The sequence below is a fragment of the Schistocerca serialis genome, chromosome 4 (genome assembly GCF_023864345.2).
Source record: "Schistocerca serialis cubense isolate TAMUIC-IGC-003099 chromosome 4, iqSchSeri2.2, whole genome shotgun sequence".
In the NCBI taxonomy this organism is placed as follows: Eukaryota; Metazoa; Arthropoda; class Insecta; order Orthoptera; family Acrididae; genus Schistocerca; species Schistocerca serialis.
In genome coordinates, this window is record NC_064641.1 from 948,617,241 (window position 1) to 948,637,050 (window position 19,810).

General features: G+C 44.9%; 1 protein-coding gene across 1 annotated transcript in view; it reads left to right on the forward strand.

Annotated features, from left to right (window-relative positions):
• Positions 1 to 19,810, forward strand: part of LOC126473606 (F-actin-uncapping protein LRRC16A) — a 517,910-nt gene that overhangs the window by 284,694 nt on the left and 213,406 nt on the right. Inside the window, exons 11-13 of the mRNA XM_050100768.1 lie at positions 912 to 1,099; positions 1,727 to 1,804; positions 6,003 to 6,184. Of these exons, the coding sequence (XP_049956725.1) occupies positions 912 to 1,099; positions 1,727 to 1,804; positions 6,003 to 6,184 (448 nt within the window). The remainder of the gene's footprint in view (positions 1 to 911; positions 1,100 to 1,726; positions 1,805 to 6,002; positions 6,185 to 19,810) is intronic.

The following is a 19,810-nucleotide window of genomic DNA, read 5'->3' on the forward strand; positions in this document are numbered from 1 at the left end:
TACACATAAACACAGCCCACACCATTATGGACCACCAGCAGACTGCACAGTCCCTCGTTGACGACTTGTGTCCATGGCTTCATGGAGTCTGCAGCACACCCGAACCCTATCATCAGCATTTAGCAGCTGAAATGGGGATTCGTCTGGCGAGGCCACAGTTTTCCTGTTATCTAGGGTCCAACTGATATGACCACGGGCCCAGGAGAGGCATGCAGACGGTGTCGTGCTGTTAGCAAAGGCACTTGCATCTGTCACCTGGTGCCATAGCTAATTAATTCCAAATTTCACCGCACTTTCCTAACAGGTACTTTTGTCACATGTTTCACATTGATTTCTGCGGTTATTTCACACACTGTTGCTTGTCTATTAGCATTGACAACTCTATGCAAATGCTGCTGCTCTCTGTTGTTGAGTGAAGGACGTACGCTACTGCGTTGTCCAGGGGGAGCGTTAATGCCTGAAATGTGGTGTTCTCATCACACTCTTGAAACTGTGGATCTTGGAATACTGGATTCCGTAACAATTTCTGAAATGGAATGTCCCATGCATCTAGCTCCAAGTACCATTCTGCGTTCGGAGTCTGTTAACAGATGGTAGAGCAGTTTCCTGCAAAAGGCAAAGGTCCCAAGTTCTAGTCTGTCTGGCACACAGTTTTAATCTGCCAGGAAGTTCCAGAGTCTGTTAACTTATTTCATGTGGCCATAATCACTTCAGATAACTTTTCACATGAATCACCTGACAGCTCTGCCAAAGCACTGCCCTTTTATACCTGTGCACACAATACTATGACCACCTGTATATGTGCTTATCGCTATTCCATGACTTTTGTCACATCAGTGTATTTGTTAATAACAATGTAACCTAAAAGTTAAGTATCTAATTCATATCAATTGACCTCTAATTGTGTGTAGGTGTTAATCAGCTGAGTAGCCCACTTGGGAAACTTCCAAAAGGCTTGGTTCATCTAAACCTTTCTCACTGTGGTTTGTCCTCAAAGGGTGTAAACCAGCTCGCACATGCACTGTCGGTCAATAAGCTGGTCCCAAGCACATTAAGCTACCTCAACCTCAGTGGGAACAATCTCAAGGAGGAAATAAATGTGAGTTATACAAGAAAGGATATAAGTAATTTTCTGTTTTTATTAATTTAAAATTCCATGTATTTGATGGTTACAATGAAGATTTTTCTGTTTGTAGAGGAAATCAATAGCCTAGGTTAATATAAGCTCAAATGAAGGGGAAAAAGTGTTTTGTCCAGAAACACACACACACACACACACACACACACACACACACACACACACAGCACATATGCAGCCAGAGAAAGAAAGGGAGGAGGGAGGGGGCATTATTCTGTGTAGTCAGTCTTCTTTTGAGAAGCTGTTTTAGTAGCATGCATGAATTTGCAATTTCCACAAAACTTCCCATGGTCAAAAAGATTAGATGTAGATTTGAAAGAGCTAAATTTTGAAATGGCAATAGATCCCAGTTAAAACATATTACAGCAGATTGTACTGACTACTGAAGTTCTGGAACAGAATTAGGCATTTATACACTTACTGTACATAGTCTATGCTAGTCTCAACTATTTGTGTCATTTACACAATACTGAAACACCAGTATGAACTCTTTGTATAAATGATCAATAGAATCACTTAACAGTAATGAATTATACAACCATTTTTATTATTTTCTTTAACTTTCACATTAACTGTTATATTTTTCAGAACCTATGTAACTTCCTTGCACAACCAAACAGTTTGACCCACTTAGACCTTTCTGGAACTGATACGGTACTAGAATCGGTAAGTAGTAAATTTGATTATTTGGTTTTGTATCATAAAAATATCATAACAAGCTTCACAGATATTAGTAAACTAGAAACAGCTTTCAGTTTGTAGAGGTGGTATTTCCAGCAAAGCTCAATAGCAGTAACAATATCTTATGGTGACTTAACTTGAGTGGAAGGTACATATTATGTTTCTTTATATGTTGCTCTGATTCCTTTTTTTGGCAAAACTGCTTCTTGCAGAAATCATCACACCTGTCGTTAACATAGTACAGTCCACATTTTATTTAGAATGCTGTAAATTATCCATGTGATGTTTTTTATTTTAGTGAAACGATTTTGATGTAATTTATCTTCATGTACTAATTCGAGTAGTGCTTGTTTATCGAACAAAAGATGATAAAAACATCTTTCTTCTTACTGTTAAGTGAAATTGTTCCTGGACAATAAAACCATAGTTGTGATTATAAGTAGAATCATTAAATGAACAGTTCTGTTACATTTTATTATGCTAAATGTCTTCTTACGAAATGCTTAATATATAATTTACATGAAAATGACGTTTCCAGAAATTTATCTGTGATAAAACATGGTGATTCCACTGACTTGAAATAAGTACATCTTGCCTGAAGGAAGTCATTGCCCTGCATAGACTGTTTTAGTTTTGAAATACACACTTTATTTCATGCTTTTGCGCTATTAGCTAATTATGTCATCTTGGGTGTTTTCAAGTTACCTTCATCACAGTGAAAAATTGTAGTCACTTCCATATCTCCCTCAAATTAGCTAATTGTGCAAAAGCACAAAGTGAAGTGTTTACTTAAAAAATAAACACAACCTGTGTTGGTCAATGATTTCCATCAAGAAATTTTCAGCAGCAGTGGACCTATATATATATATATATGATGTCAATATAATGGAAGGAAACATTCCACGTGGGAAAAATTATATATAAAAAAGAAAGATGAGGTGACTTACCGAACAAAAGTGCTGGCACGTCGATAGACACACAAACAAACACAAACATACACACAAAATTCAAGCTTTCGCAACAAACTGTTGCCTCATCAGGAAAGAGGGAAGGAGAGGGAAAGACGAAAGGAAGTGGGTTTTAAGGGAGAGGGTAAGGAGTCATTCCAATCCCGGGAGCGGAAAGACTTACCTTAGGGGGAAAAAAGGACAGGTATACACTCGCACACACGCACATATCCATCCACACATACAGACACAAACAGACATATTTAAAGACTTTAAATATGTCTGCTTGTGTCTGTATGTGTGGATGGATATGTGCGTGTGTGCGAGTGTATACCTGTCCTTTTTTCCCCCTAAGGTAAGTCTTTCCGCTCCCGGGATTGGAATGACTCCTTACCCTCTCCCTTAAAACCCACTTCCTTTCGTCTTTCCCTCTCCTTCCCTCTTTCCTGATGAGGCAACAGTTTGTTGCGAAAGCTTGAATTTTGTGTGTATGTTTGTGTTTGTTTGTGTGTCTATCGACCTGCCAGCGCTTTTGTTCGGTAAGTCACCTCATCTTTCTTTTGTATATATATATATATATATATATATATATATATATATATATATATATATATATATATATATAAAAAACAAAGATGAGGTGACTTACCGAACAAAAGCGCTGGCATATATATATATATATATATATATATATATATATATAAAAGAAAGATGAGGTGACTTACCGAACAAAAGCGCTGGCAGGTCGATAGACACACAAACAAACACAAACATACACACAAAATTCAAGCTTTCGCAACAAACTGTTGCCTCATCAGGAAAGAGGGAAGGAGGGGGGAAGACGAAAGGAAGTGGGTTTTAAGGGAGAGGGTAAGGAGTCATTCCAATCCCGGGAGCGGAAAGACTTAGCTTAGGGGGAAAAAAGGACAGGTATACACTCGCACACACCCACATTTCCATCCACACATACAGACACAAGCAGACATATTTAAAGACAAAGAGTTTGGGCAGAGATGTCAGTCGGGGCAGAAGTGTAGAGGCAAAGAAGTTGTTGAAAGACAGGTGAGGTATGAGTGGCGGCAACTTGAAATTAGCGGAGATTGAGGCCTGGCGGATGACGAGAAGAGAGGATATACTGAAGGGCAAGTTCCCATCTCCGGAGTTCGGATAGGTTGGTGTTGGTGGGAAGTATCCAGATAACCCGGACGGTGTAACACTGTGCCAAGATGTGCTGGCTGTGCACCAAGGCATGTTTAGCCACAGGGTGATCCTCATTACCAACAAACACTGTCTGCCTGTGTCCATTCATGCGAATGGACATTTGTTGCTGGTCATTCCCACATAGAATGCATCACAGTGTAGGCAGGTCAGTTGGTAAATCACGTGGGTGCTTTCACACGTGGCTCTACCTTTGATCGTGTACACCTTCTGGGTTACAGGACTGGAGTAGGTGGTGGTGGGAGGGTTTATGGGACAGGTTTTGCATCGGGGGCGGTTACAAGGATAGGAGCCAGAGGGTAGGGAAGGTGGTTTGGGGATTTCATAGGGATGAACTAAGAGGTTACGAAGGTTAGGTGGACGGCGGAAAGACACTCTTGGCGGAGTGGGGAGGATTTCATGAAGGATGGATCTCATTTCAGGGCAGGATTTGAGGAAGTCGTATCCCTGCTGGAGAGCCACATTCAGAGTCTGGTCCAGTCCCCGAAAGTATCCTGTCACAAGTGGGGCACTTTTGTGGTTCTTCTGTGGAGGATTCTGGGTTTGAGGGGACGAGGAAGTGGCTCTGGTTATTTGCTTCTGTACCAGGTCGGGAGGGTAGTTGCGGGATGTGAAATCTGTTTTCAGGTTGTTGGTGTAATGATTCAGGGATTCCGGACTGGAGCAGATTCGTTTGCCACGAAGACCTAGGCTGTAGGGAAGGGACCGTTTGATGTGGAATGGGTGGCAGCTGTCATAATGGAGGTACTGTTGCTTGTTGGTGGGTTTGATGTGGACGGACGTGTGAAGTTGGCCATTGGACAGGTGGAGGTCAACGTCAAGGAAAGTGGCATGGGATTTGGAGTAGGACCAGGTGAATCTGATAGAACCAAAGGAGTTGAGGTTGGAGAGGAAATTCTGGAGTTATTCTTCACTGTGAGTCCAGATCATGAAGATGTCATCAATAAATCTGTACCAAACTTTGGGTTGGCAGACTTGGGTAACCAAGAAGGCTTCCTCTAAGCGACCCATGAATAGGTTGGCGTACGAGGGGGCCATCCTGGTACCCATGGCTGTTCCCTTTAATTGTTGGTATGTCTGGCCTTCAAAAGTGAAGAAGTTGTGGGTCAGGATGAAGCTGGCTAAGGTAATGAGGAAAGAGGTTTTAGGTAGGGTGGCAGGTGATCGGCGTGAAAGGAAATGCTCCATCGCAGCGAGGCCCTGGATGTGCGGAATATTTGTGTATATGGACGTGGCATCAATGGTTACAAGGATGGTTTCCGGGGGTAACAGATTGGGTAAGGATTCCAGGCGTTCAAGGAAGTGGTTGGTGTCTTTGATGAAGGATGGGAGACTGCATGTAATGGGTTGAAGGTGTTGATCTACGTAGGCAGAGATACGTTCTGTGGGGGATTGGCAACCGGCTACAATGGGGCGGCCGGGATGATTCGGTTTGTGGATTTTAGGAAGAAGGTAGAAGGTAGGGGTGCGGGGTGTCGGTGGGGTCAGGAGGTTGATGGAGTCAGGTGAAAGGTTTTGCAGGGGGCCTAAGGTTCTGAGGATTCCTTGAAGCTCCGCCTGAACATCGGGAATGAAGACTATTAAATACAATTGTGTAGAGTAATTGTGCTTCTGGCTTTAAAATATAAATGAATCATAGGCTAAAATGTATGTACACCATGGAGTTGTTGCAAATATGTAATGATATTATTGGAGAGGGCAGGAGAGCAACCACATTTAGTCAACTTCAATTTGTTAACTGCGTGAATGGTACATTGTTACTATAGTTTAAATTAAATTAGTAAGTGAAAGATGTAAACATTAAAGGAAAGACCATAGATTGAGAATATACAAATATTTGTAATGTAAAGTCAATAGATTGAACTGTTTGTTCATGATCCTTTTCATTATGTTACGTGTATGGATGTTAAATACTTAACACATAAATGTCTTAGATATCTCATATTTAAGTACCAATGACATCTTTCAGTGTAAAGTGTAAAAGCTTTAAATCAAGAGGCTCCTTTTTGCAATTTCAGATATTTGGAGCTCTCTTGAGAGGATGTGCAACTAACTTGGTACATTTAAATGTTTCTCGCAACATGTTCAGCACAAAGAAGACTAAAGAAGTTCCACCATCATTCAAACAGTTCTTCACAAGTACTCTGAGCCTCAAATCTCTCAATATGTCATTTTGCAAACTACCTCTGGAAGCTCTGAAGTAAGTATTCAAAGTATTTTACATTTATATGATTTTTATTAAAATTGTGTAATTTTAAGTAATTTATGTAGTAAGATTTGATTTTCAAATGTCCTTTGTAATTCCTGCCATTTTTATGCAATAATGGCTACATTTGTTTGGTAGAAGAGTAGCTTCAACGTATGTGGAATTATTCACTGTTCTTGGCATATTTCTTGGGAAAATAGTGTCATGTATGTTACTGAAAGTACAAAAACAGAAAAAATAATTTGGATAAAATGAAAGTGTAATATCTATCAAGTTGAAAGAAAATTTAAAGTACTTTTTAATTTTATTTATTTATTTATTTAGCACAGTTGTGTTGAAGTTCTGATGCTTTGTGTGTGTGTGTGTGTGTGTGTGTGTGTGTGTGTGTGTGTGTGTGTCTCTGTGTGTGTGTGTGTGTGTTTGTTTGTTTGTTTTTTCCCTGTGGGCATGGTTGCTTCATGAGGAAAACTAAACTGTGGTAAGCAAAACTGTATTGTAAGTAATTATGTTGGATACCTACCTATCATTTACTGAAAGCAGAGCATATGGTGCACTGTCCACAAAAACACAAATACTGGTCATACACTTTTACTTGGCCCGTCTGTGATTGTTGTTGTCGCCTGACTTTGTGCTGCTCCAGATTGTTAACACTAGTTGCCAGCCTTAGCTACATAACAGTATTGTGTGCTGAAACTATAAGTAGCCATTGTAATAATATTGTAGATCTGTGTGCTTTGTGATTGTTAATATTATTTACAGAAATGAATGAAGAAGATGTACGTGGTCCTTTTAGTGACTCGTTAAACTTTTGTGTTACTTCTGCAACATGTTCGTTTCTTTTATGAGCTATAAGCTGGATGCTGAGGGAGAAGGTGGGGCTTGTGTCAGCAGCCAGTGTGTTGTTACAAGCCAATAACAAGCTTCCACTGCTCAGGCCAAGTAAAAGTGTGTGATCAGTGGGTAAAGACTAACAAATATTGAGGTTTTAGAACTGCTAAATATGCTGACTGTAATGATTGTCTTGACCACAAACTCGAACAACATATGAAAATGCTGTCCACAGTGTGAAATAAAATTTAGAATACAGACTGCCAGGTTGGAATATCAAACAACATGAAATTCATAATTGTTAAAAGAATTAAGACCTATTAATTTCCTGTGGCTTATGTGTATCTACACTACTGGCCATTAAAATTGCTACACCACGAAGATGACGTGCTACAGACGGGAAATTTAACAGAGAGGAAGAAGATGCTGTGATATGCAAATGATTAGATTTTCAGAGCATTCACACAAGGTTGGCGCCGGTGGCGACACCTACAACGTGCTGACATGAGGAAAGGTTCCAGCCAATTTCTCACAGCAGTTGACCGACGTTGCCTGGTGAAACGTTGTAATGCCTCGTGTAAGGAGGAGAAATGCGTACCATCACGTTTCCGACTTTTATCAAAGTCGGATTGTAGCCTATCATGATTGTGGTTTATCGGATAGCGACATTGCTTCTCGCGTTGGTCGAGATCCAACTGGTGGGTTCAGGAGGGTAATACGGAACACCATGCTGGATCCCAACAGCCTCGTATCACTAGCAGTTGAGATGACAGGCGTCTTATCCGCATGGGTGTAACAGATCGTGCAGCCACGTCTCGATCCCTGAGTCAACAGATGGGGACGTTTGCAATACATCAACCATCTGCACGAACAGTTCAACGACGGTTGCAGCAGCGCGGACTATCAGCTCGGAGACCATGTTGCAGTTACCCTTGACGCTGCATCACATACAGGAGCTCCTGCGATGGTGTACTCAACAACAAACCTGGGCGTGCGAATGGCAAAACGTCATTTTTTTTTTTTTTTTTTTTTTTTTTTTTTTTTTTTTTTTTTTTTTTTTTTTTTTTTTTTTTGATGAATCCAGGTTCTGTTTACAGCATCATGTTGGTCGCATCCATGTTTGGTGACATCTCGGTGAATGCACATTGGAGGTGTGTATTCATCATTGCAATTCTGGCGTATCACCCGGCGTAATGGTATGGGGTGCCATTGGTTACATGGCTCGGTCACCTCTTGTTCACATTGTCGGCACTTTGAACAGTGGACGCTACATTTCAGATGTGTTACGACCCGTGGCTCTACCCTTCATTCGATCCCTGCGAAACCCTACATATCAGCAGTATAATGCACGACCGCATGTTGCAGGTCCTGTACGGGCCTTTCTGGATACAGAAAATGTTCGACTGCTGCCCTGGCCAGCACATTCTCCAGATCTCCCACCAATTGAAAACGTCTGGTCTATGGTGACCAAGCAACTGGCTCGTCACAAGACGCCAGTCACTACTCTTGATGAACTGTGGTATTGTGTTGCATGGGCTGCATGGGCAGCCGTACCTGTACACGCCAACAAAGCCCTGTTTGATTCAATGCCCAGGCGTATCAAGGCAGTTATTATGGCCAGAGGTGGCTGTTCTGGGTACTGATTTCTCAGGATCTATGCACCGAAACTGTGTGAAAATGTAATCACATGTCAGCTCTAGTATAATATATTTGTCCAATGAATACCCGTTTATCATCTGCATTTCTTCTTGGTGTAGCAATTTTAATGGCCAGTAGTGTAGATCCAGAATTTGGAGGGACTGTCCTTTCTTTTAGCAGGTGTGTTTTTTATTGTTTTATCAATGTTACAAAAAGGATTGGTTGTACTCTCCACACACAGGAGATGTCGAGTCGCAACAAAAGAGTGCTGTAGAAACACACACACAAAAAGCACAACCTGCACACACGACCACCTTGAGTGGAAGACAAACCTTCAAACCTTGTTAACAAAGGAGTGTATCCAGTTGCAAGAATTTAATAATTTTTGTGTAGGTGTGAAATGATGGTCAGAACACTAATTCAGTGGTACTGAAAAGTGGAATACACTTGACAGTGTAACTGGAAGAAATTTGATAGGTATCTTACATTTTTTTCGTAACATATATCTTCTGTTGTTCCTTACTTGGCAACGAGGTTATTAGTAAAAAAAATTAAGGAGTGAAGCTAACAACTGAGGAAATAGTTGAAATGCTGAGTTGTTAGTAGTCACATAAACTAGACTTAGAACTTTGGAAGCTTTTGGACAAGCTATACTTCAGAGATGCCGCCACGCCCCCTCCCCTCTGCCTCCCATCTCCCCCTCTCCCCCCACTCCCCCTCTCCCCCACCCCCCTCTCCCCCCACCCCCTCTCCCCCTCTCCTTCCTCTCCTCCCTCTCTCCCCCTCTCTCCCCCCTCTCCTCCCCCATCTCCCCCCTCTCTGCCCTCTCTCCCCCCTCTCACCCCTCTCCCCCCCTCTCCCCCCTCTCCGCCCCTCTCCAGCCCTTTCCCCCCACATGCATAGAGAGATTGTCCCACCTGACAGCACTGTGCTAGCATGCAGTTTAAGAGGACTGAAGGGATGTGTCAGGTGGAGTGGGCAAGGGATGGTAGGAAGTGTGGAGAGAAGTGGGAGAGAAGGAGGGATGGGAAAGGGCAGGTGATAGCTGTGAGGTCAGCAGGGGCATGGGATGGGAATGTGGCACTGGTGAGCTCAGCTGATTCTGGCTGTAGCAGCAGTTGTTTTACATAGCTATGTATCTTTGTGTTAGGAAATGAGAAATGCGCTACCCCCAGTCTTTTCTAACTATCCCAATGTGGTATTCTGCCACTTGCATAATGTCCTACTCTGTCCTTATGCCACACCCAATCCTGACTCATTGTCATGTGGATTGTACTGCTGTGGAAGACCTGTTTACTGATACCTGTCCAACACTCACCAAGCAAAGCCCACTCCAACCGCGTTATAGGTTTATCTTATCCTGTTGGACATGTGGCTGCCTGTGGAACCAGTTGTGTCATATACCAGCTCTGTAATAACTTGTGCACAGCCTTTTACACGAGCGCGACCATCAACTGGCTGTCATCTCAAATGATAGTCCACTGCCAAACTGTGGCTGAGAGCAGTGTTCACTGACTGGTTGTAGAACACACTGCTGAGCATGAGGTGGTGGATTTTCACAGCCTGTGGTATTTGCATTTTTACCCATACCACCAACTTCTCTGAATTACATATATGAGAATTTTCCTACAACACATCCTGAAATTCGGAACTCCTCTAATTGTCAGTCTCAGTCTCCACGAACGCCTGTCTCGCACCTGTCCCACGAACCTCACTTCACGCATCTGTCCTGCTCCCACACGCTCTTGTCCATAGTATCCTTATTCCCCCATTGTGTCTCCCCCTCCTTGTTGACTCCTGCAGGACATTGTGCACTGCGCACAGCTGTCCCTGCCTACAGAAATAGTGAGCTGAGCTCACCAGTGCCACAATCCCGTCCCATCTTCCTGCTAACCTGCTGCCTCTCCCTCCCAGTCATCAGCATTTCAAGATCAACTTCCGGAAACATACATACTCGTACGGTCCTTAGGGTCCCAGGTATCACATCCTGTAGCAATTCACCCTAGTGGGCCTTTGTTTGGAAGAAATGGATAAAAAAGAAAAAAAAAAAAGAAAGCTTCGGAATTTCACACAAGAATCTATACTATTACAATATAATGCATATACTGTCAGTTGAAGTAATGCAGGAGCCAACACATCTGCTTAGTGTGGAAAAAGTTGGGGGTTCAAAGCTTGTCAGATGGTGTAACATTTTCTTTTGTTTTCAAATCTTTATCTAAATGACTTTGATCTTTATGATATTAAATCTTGTAATGAAAAATACACTTTTGACTGCGTTGCTCAACCAATGGAAACAATTCCGCTTTTGTTTTTTAATCAATAAATCAGCATTTTCTAACATTTAAATATTGTGATGGATAAATAAAAATAGTTAAAAATCACATACACAAGTATCCCAAATGAAAAAAGGACAGGTACAAAAAATGTTAGCTAGTGAAAAAAGTTAATACAATGTTTCCAACTCCCTTTAACCCATATGTAAGGGCAGAACACCTAGCTCTCATGCACTCGGTAGAGCTATTGCTGGTGTCTGAAGTAGCTGTCCCCGTCGAGTCTGAATCTGCTGCGTCTGATATTTCCTCAGAACCAAGCGACGAAATTTCACTGTCACTGTCTGGTTGAAGTTGAATAATGACGCTCCTGATGACTTTGTCCAACAGTGGGTCTCTCTGCCAGTGTTCGTCCATAATAGTGTTCACTTTTCACACGCCTTCTTTCAGTCGTCTTTCGTAATGCTCTGTATGCCTTCATCATATGTTGGGAAAGGATAATGCTGCTGACATTGTTTGATGAAACTTTCTGCTTCATTAAATTCAGGACAAGCTAGATGGTGTTTAGATCACAGTTGTAGGGTGGAAGGCGTAACAGTGTAAGTCCTTTGCTGGATTATTTTAGTACTCTTATCTGCTGTATAGTCTGTCTCAGGTTTGTAACATTTCACAACTTTGAAGAGCTCATTGTGTGTTAAATCTGCACTGAATGGAAATTCATGCATAGTCAGCACGATTGTGTATCAGCTTTACTAGATGCAGTGTAAAGCGCTTTATTTTCGTGAATGCAATGGTCGGGTGCATTGCCTAATACCACAATACTTCCATCTGGAATATTTGGTATTAGGCGCTCTCACAATGATTTTACATAATTTAGTTGTTTATTTCTTTAAGAGAGTATTCTGATGTTTATCTTGAATCGTAGAAGAGCTCTGCACCCTCAGTGAACCCCGATTCTCCTCCCACATGAGCCTCTTTGGCCAGAATGTTCATTTTTCTGCACAGCTCTTTCGTCACTATGCTGCCAACGTTTACTGACAATATAGTGTGTGTGCACCCTTATTTCATCAGTATATACAATGGGTTTCTTCGCTGTACTTAATCTTTCCTAGTGCACTTGTTGCTCACTCCAGAGCTGTTTCTAATGGTATAAGCAGATCTTTTAGTTTTTCTTCTTGTGAGAACTGAACTACATTATTAACAGAGTTCTCTGTCTGAGCGTACTCTTCGATAACGTAATATTTGCACGATCACTGTCCAGTTCAGCAGACAGTTAGCAGTAGTAAGGCACTAATAACTATAACAAGACTGTACGATGCCGAGTTATGTGTGTCATTCGTGTATTCTCCATTATTGTTGGACGCCTTCGGCCCCGTCAGTATGTAAACAAAGCTTAATTCCACCTTCTGCTGTCGTCAGTTGTAAAATAACAGATAATACTTATATTTAATGTTAAACAATGAAAAATCCACGCTGAAATGTATCAATGTAATAAAAGGATACTTGCCACTCACCATGTAGCAGAGATGCTGAGTCACAGAAAGGCACAACCAAAAGACTGCTTTCAGCCAACAAGGCCCATGTCAAAATTAGACACACACACACACACACACACACACACACACACACACTCACTCACTCATGCAAATGCAACTCATACACTTATCACTGTCTCTGGCAGCTGGAGCCAGACTGAGAGCAGTAGGGCATTATAGGAGAGGCAACCAGGTGGGGACAAAGAGGAGGCTGGGGCAGCGAGGCAGAGGGGTAGCAGAGTAGGGGTGCCGGGTGGTAAAGTGATGCTCGGAGCGTGCCAGGAAGAGGTGGAGACGGGGGCAGCTACGTGCAGTTGGGAGGTTATACGGAGGGTGTGAGGGTTAGTGGAAAAGGAAAGAAGTAAAAGGACTGGATGTGTTGGTGGAATAGAGAGCTGTATAGGGAAGGGGCTAGATGGGTAAGTACAATGACTTAATGAAGGTTGAGACCAGGAGGGTTACGAGAACATAACCTTCTCCTTTGAATGCATTACCTGCAAACAAATATGGTGTAAGCCATGGACACCAGCATAGCACCATCCTATGCCAACAAATTCATGGGCCATCTAGAGAATGTCCAGAATACCAAATTCCTCAATTGGTTCAGATTCGTTGATGACATCTTTGTGATCTGGATCGAGGGTGAGGACACCTTATCCACGGTCCTCCAGAACTGTGACACCTTCTACCCCATTCGCTTCATCTGGTCCTACACAACCCATCAAACCACCTTCCTCGATGTTGACCTCCACGTCAAAGATGGCTATATGGCCTAGCCACCTGTAGCCGTCACATCCGTAGTGACCCCCAGCGGGCCCGGGGGTTAGAATAGGTCCAAGGTATTCCCGCCAGTCGTAAGAGGCGACTAAAAGGAGTCTCGCACCTTTCAGCCTTTGTGATGGTCCCCTGTAGGGTTTGACCTCCAGCACGGTAGCCAGTCTGTTGTGGTGGGGCCGCCACGTACCCTGTTGGTTGTAGCCCCCGACTACACAGGGATCACTCTGCTGGTGCCTGCACCAGGATTGGCACCTGTGGGAAGGGCCCCTGATCGGAGTGGGCATCATCAGGGCACGTGACAAACCATGAAGTGTAGTACGTAATCTCTTGCTGGTGTTCTGCCGCCAGCAGTTTCTAAGTGGGCCAAGTCTAACTTCAGTGCTAAGAAATATGACCCCAAATCATTCACCTCCCAGGCCACACCATGATAGGAACGCCAGGCTAAGGATGACAGTGAAGTTTATTCACACACGTACCTCGTATGTACAAGAGTTGCTGGGGAGTATTTCATGCCCATGAAGCCTCAGTTTTTGTGGAACATTTAGAAGACAAGTTTGCCGAGGTGGAATGCTTGTCTAAAATGTGCTCTGGGTCAGTCTTGATCAAAACAGCATCCTCTGCCCAGTCACGGGAGTTACTCGCTTGTGACAAGCTGGGGGATGTATCTGTAACCATCATGCCCCATAAGAGCTTAAATATGGTACAGGGTCTTATATTCCACAGGGACCTTCTTCTGCAATCTGACGATGAGCTGTGTGCCAATTTAGAGCAGCGAGGTATTAATTTCATCCGGTGCGTTCATCAGGGTCCGAGGGATAATCAGGTTGCCGGTGCCTTCGAGGGTGACACATTGCCTGAGAAGGTCAAGGTGATGGTCCACCGCAGTGACATCAAGCCATATATACCTCCCCCATTAGGATGCTTTAAGTGCTGGAAGTTAGGCCATATGATTTCCTACTGTACTTCCAGTGTCACATGTTGAGATTGTGGACGTCCATCACATCCCAACACTCCACGTGCCCTGCCTCCCATCTGTGTCAGCTGCAGAGAGCATCATTCACCTTGCTTGCCAGACTGCAGGATTTTACAGAAAGAGAGGAAAATCATGGAATATAAGGCCCTGGACCAACTGACCTATACTGAGGCTAAGAGGAAATTTGGGTGCCTACATCCTGTGGCTATGATTTCTTCTTACGCCGCTGCTAGGAGAACATTTGTCGCCTCATTAGTTCCTTATATTCCTGTCGCCTCTCAGAACCAGAAGGCTACACGTGCCCCCTTAATGGTGGGGGGCACTTCCCTCCCTGTTGCTCCCGCATTACCTACTTCAGGAGCAACACCCCCTCAACCATTGAACCATTGGTGATATCTGTCCCCACTTCTGAGCTGGAGAAGCATAAGTCTTCTTCGGCTCCTCTCACTATGATGGGGTCCCTTGGGTCACTCCCTTCCCAGGTTTCTGCTAGCAGGAAAGATGACACTCACCAGTGGCTGAAGAGCCCAAAAGCAGCTGGTCGTCGGGCTTCACGCGCATCCACAGTCGTGGAGACTGAAAAAGTGAAGTCCTCCCAGACAGGGAGACCCAAGGAGCAGCGAGATAAATCCAAAAATAAGGTCCCAAAGACAAAGGGAATTGTGGTGGCACCCACACCACCGCTACCTGCAAGCTCTGCATCTGCGGATGAGGTGGAGATTTTGACATCCACTGAGGACCTGGATCTCGCCAGACCCTCGGACACAATGGATATAAACTGCTCAGGCAAAAAGTTGGTGGCGGCAGGTGACCCTGAGGCGTAAACTGCCTCTTTGAATATACCATGCCTTCCCAGTCTCACGATGACGTCATCTTCTAGTGGAATTGTGGCAGTTTTTTTCCACCAGCTGGCTGAGCTACGACAGCTGTTAAGCTCTACATCTGCTTTTTGCATTGCCCCCCAGGAAATGCGGGCCCCCGCCCTCTGCAGCCATAAGGCATATTACTGGAACTGTAGTGACTATAATCAAGTGTCAGGTGGGGGTATGCGTTTGTGTCCTAAACTCAGTCTGTAGTGAACCTGTACCCCTTCAAACCCCTCTTGAAGCTGTGCCTGTCAGAAAAAGGACGATGCAGGAAATAACTGTCTGCAATGTATATCTTCCTCCAGATGGTGCAGTATCCCTGAATGTATTAACAGTTCTGATTGATTGTGGGGTGGCACCGTGCTTACTGGCCAAGGCAGAGATGTCAAAACTTTACTGTCTGAGTTGAACCACGGCTTCTTAAATACTGAGGCCGCCACACATTTCAGTGTGGCTCATGTTAGTTGCTCGGCTCTTCATTTATCAATTTGCAGCCTATCCAGTGCAGAGCACATGACGACCTGTGTGGTAGTGACCACTTCCCCATCTTCCTGTCAGTTCCCCGGCATCAGGCCCATGGACGCCTGCATAGATGGCATATGGGAAACATTCACCTCTGCTGTCACCATTGAATCTCCCCCACATGGTAACATGAATGTGATGATTGAGCATGTGACTACAACAATCGATTCTGTGGGAGAAAACACGATCCCTCAGTCTTCAGGGTGCCCCCAGTGAAGGGCAGCCCCTTGGTGGTTGCTGGAATTCACTGAAGCAATTAAGGAGTATTGGTGAGCTCTACATAAGTGTCACCCTTTCCTGGAGCTCCTCATAGCCTTGAAACGGCTCCAGGCCCGTGTTTGTCAGCTTATCAAACGACAGAAGCAATAGTGTTGGGAGAGATATGTGTCGACCATTGGGTGCCATACGTCACCTTCCCAAGTCTGGGCAAAGATCAAACATGTTTTCGGGTACCAGTGTTAACATAAATGGTATGTTATCTACTGACACAGTCGCGATTGCCGAGCACTTTGAGGAGCACTATGCTCAAGCCTCTGCGTCAGAGAATTACCCCGCAGACTTTCGCACTCTCAAACGGCAGCTGGGAGGGAAAGTGCTCTTGTTCACTACACGCCACAGTGAATCCTGTAACGTCCCATTTACAGAATGGGAGCTCGTCAGTGCCCTTGCCCACTGCCCCGACACAGCTCCTGGGCCAGATCGGATCCACAGTCAGATGATTAAACATCTCTCATCTGCCTACAAGCAACATCTCCTCATCACCTTTAAGCGGATCTGTTGCAATGGCATCTTTCCATCACAATGTTGGGAGAGCACCATCATTCTGGTACTCAAATCCGGTCGAAACCCGCTTGATGTGGATAGCTACTGGCCCATCAGCCTCACCAACTTTCTGTGTAAGCTGCTGGAACATACGGTGTGTCGCCGGTTGGGTAGGGTCCTTGAGTCTCATGGCCTACAGGCTCCATGTCAGTGCGGCTTCCGCCAGGGTCGCTCTACCACTGATAATGTTGTGTCCCTCGAGTCTCTTTCAGATGCCAAACCTGGTTGCCATCTTTTTTGATCAACGAAAAGCATATGACATGACCTGGCGACATTATATCCTTTCCAAATTATACAAGTGGGGTCTCAGAGACCCGCTCCCAATTATTATCCAAATAATACTTCCCGTGACCAAGGTGGTGCCTCCCATAGTTCCCCCCATATGTAGGAGAATGGGGTCCCGCAGGGCTCTGCATTGAGTGCTCTCTGTTTTTAGTGGTCATTCACGGTCAAGCAGCAGCTGTAGGACCATCCGTCTCACCTTCTCTGTATACAGATGACCACTGCATTTTGTACTGCTCCACCAGTGCTGGTGATGCTGAGTGGCACCTACAGTGAGCCATCCAAAAGGCGCAGTCATGGGCTCTACCCCTCAGTTTCCAGTTTTCAGTCTAAAAGTTGTGTGTTAAGCACTTCTGTAGGTGTCGTGCCATTCATCCGGAACCAGAACTTTACCTTGAAGACGATCCACTCACTGTAGTGGAGACTTATCGATTCTTAGGACTGGTTTTCGATGCCCGATTGACGTGGCTTCCTTACCTTTGTCAGCTGAAGTGGAAGTGATGGCAGCACCTCAATGCCCTCCGCTGCCTGAGCAACACCAACTTTGGTGCAGATCGCTCTACGCTGTTGCAGCTCTACAGAGCCCTTGTTCAATCCCGCCTTGACTATGGGAGTGTGGTTTATGGTTTGGCAGTGTCCTGAGCATTCCGTTTACTCGACCCTGTGCACCAGTGTGGCATTTGCCTAGCGACAGGAGCTTTTAGGACTCGTCGGGTGACCAGTGTCTTTGTGGAGACTGGAGTCACTCCATTGAAGGATAGGCTTGCTCAACTGCTCACCAGTTATATTGCACATATTCGTAGTTTTCCTGCGCATCTGAATCACCGTCTCCTTTTACCACTCATGGTGGTTCATCTCCAGCACTGGTGGCCCAGGTCTGGGCTTCCAATTGCAGTTTGTGTCCTATCCCTGGTTTCTTAACTGGAGTCCTTGCCTTTACCACATATACTTGAAGTCCATTCACGTATCACTCCATGGTGTACACGTAGGCCGCAGCTTCGCCTGGACCGTTCATTTGGCCCTAAGAACTCAGTTAACCCCACAGTCCTGTCGATTCTTGACATGCACCAAGGCCACGAAGTGGTTTGCACAGACGGCTCAATGGCTCGTGCTCATGTCTGCTTCGCATATGTCCATGGAGGACATATTGAACAGCATTCCTTGCCCGATGGCTGCAGTGTTTTCACTGCATAGCTAGTGGCTATATCTTGTGCTCTTGAGCACATCCGTTCATGCTCTGGGGAGTTGTTTCTTCTGTGTACTGACTCCTTGAGCAGCCTACAAGCTATCGACTACTGCTACCCTTGTAATCCTTTGGTAGCGACCATCCACGAGTCCGCCTATGCCCTGGAATGGTCCAGACATTCAGTGGTGTTTGTCTGGACCCCAGGTCATGTCAGAACCCCAGGCAACAAACTTGCCGACAGGCTGGCCAAACAGGCTTTGCGGAAACCGCTTGTGGAGATCGGCTTCTCTGCAACTGACCTGCGTTCAGTACTACGCCACAAGGTTTTGCAGCTGTGGGAGACGAAATGGCATAACCTCAGCATGCACAACAAACTGAGTGCTGTTAAGGAGACTATGAATGTGTGGCAGTCCTTCATACGGGTCTCTCACAGCGACTCTGTGGCTCTCTGCCAGCTACGCATTGGCCACGCTTTTGTGACACACGTCTACCTCCTGCGCCGTGATGACCCACCTCAGCGTTGGTGCGGCGCCCGGCTGACAGTGGCCCATATCTGGGTGAGCTGTCCTTCTTTGGCTGCCCTGCAAAGGACTCTTCAGTTACTGGACTCGTTGCTATTAATTTTAGCTGCCAGTGCCTCATGTTTTATATGTGACAGTGGGTTTTATCGTTCTATATAAGTTTTAGTGCATGCCCTTTGTCCCTTTGTGTTCTCTATTCTAATGCTTTTAGGGTGGATGTTTTAATGTGTCGCAAAGTGGCTGGCTTTTCCTTTTTATTCTCGTGGTCGGCCAGGCACGGTCATCTGCTCTCTTGTTTTTATCCCCTTCTACCTTTTTCTTGCTTCCCTCTGTGGTTTTCTTTTCCTGTTTTTTTTTTTTTTTTTTTTTTTTTTTCATAGTAGTGTTGGTTGTTCTTCTGGTTCTTCCTTTCTCCTGTTATTGCGCTGACCATCCCCCCTTTTTTTCATTCCCTTTTGCAATTATCTTACTGGGAACAAGGGGCCGATGACCTCGCAGTTTGGTCCCATCTGTAGTGATGAGTGGTCCCCCTGGATGCAAAACTTATCCCATACATCCTCCTCCCACCATCACTTAGTCCATTCTGGTCACAAGCATCACCTATCCCATCAAAGGCAGGGCTACCTGTAAAGCCTACAAGGTAAGCTGCAAGTAGTGTGCTGCATTCTACCTGGGCATGACAATCAACTAGTTGTTTGTCTGCATGAATGGCCACTGACAAACTGTGGCTAAAAAACAACTGTACCACCCTCTTGCTGAGAACTCCACCCAACACGATGTCCTTCATCTCAGTGACTGCTTCAAAGCCTGTGCCATCTGAATCCTTCCCACCACCACCAGACTTCCTGAATTGCGCAAGTGGGAACTCTCCCTGCAATAATCCTACCTTCCCTTATCCCTCCTGGTCGCAAACTTCATTAGTCATTATCTTTACCCATCTAGCCCCTTTGCTGTTTCCATTCCAGCACTCTACAGCCCTCTATTCCACCAACACACCCAGGCTTTTTAGATCTCTCCTTTCCGCTACCCCCCCCCCCCCCCCCCCCCCTCCCCATTTTCCCGCTGTCTCCCCTGCCCTCTGCGTAACCTTCCGACTGCACCTAGCTGCCACTCTCTTCACCTCGTCCTTGCGCGCTCCCAGTGGCACTTTACCATCCCCCACCCCTACTCTGCTATCCCTCCCCCTCTCTGCCCCAGCCACCTCATTACACCTACCCAGTTGGCTCTTCCACAGTGCCCTGCTGCTCGCAGTCTGACGCCAGGTGTGTGTGTGTGTGTGTGTGTGTGTGTGTGTGTGTGTGTGTGTGTGTGTGGCATTTGCATGAGTATGTGAGTATGTGCATGTGTATATGTTGTCTAATTTTTAGAAAGGCCTTGTTGCCCGAAAGCTAATTGTGATA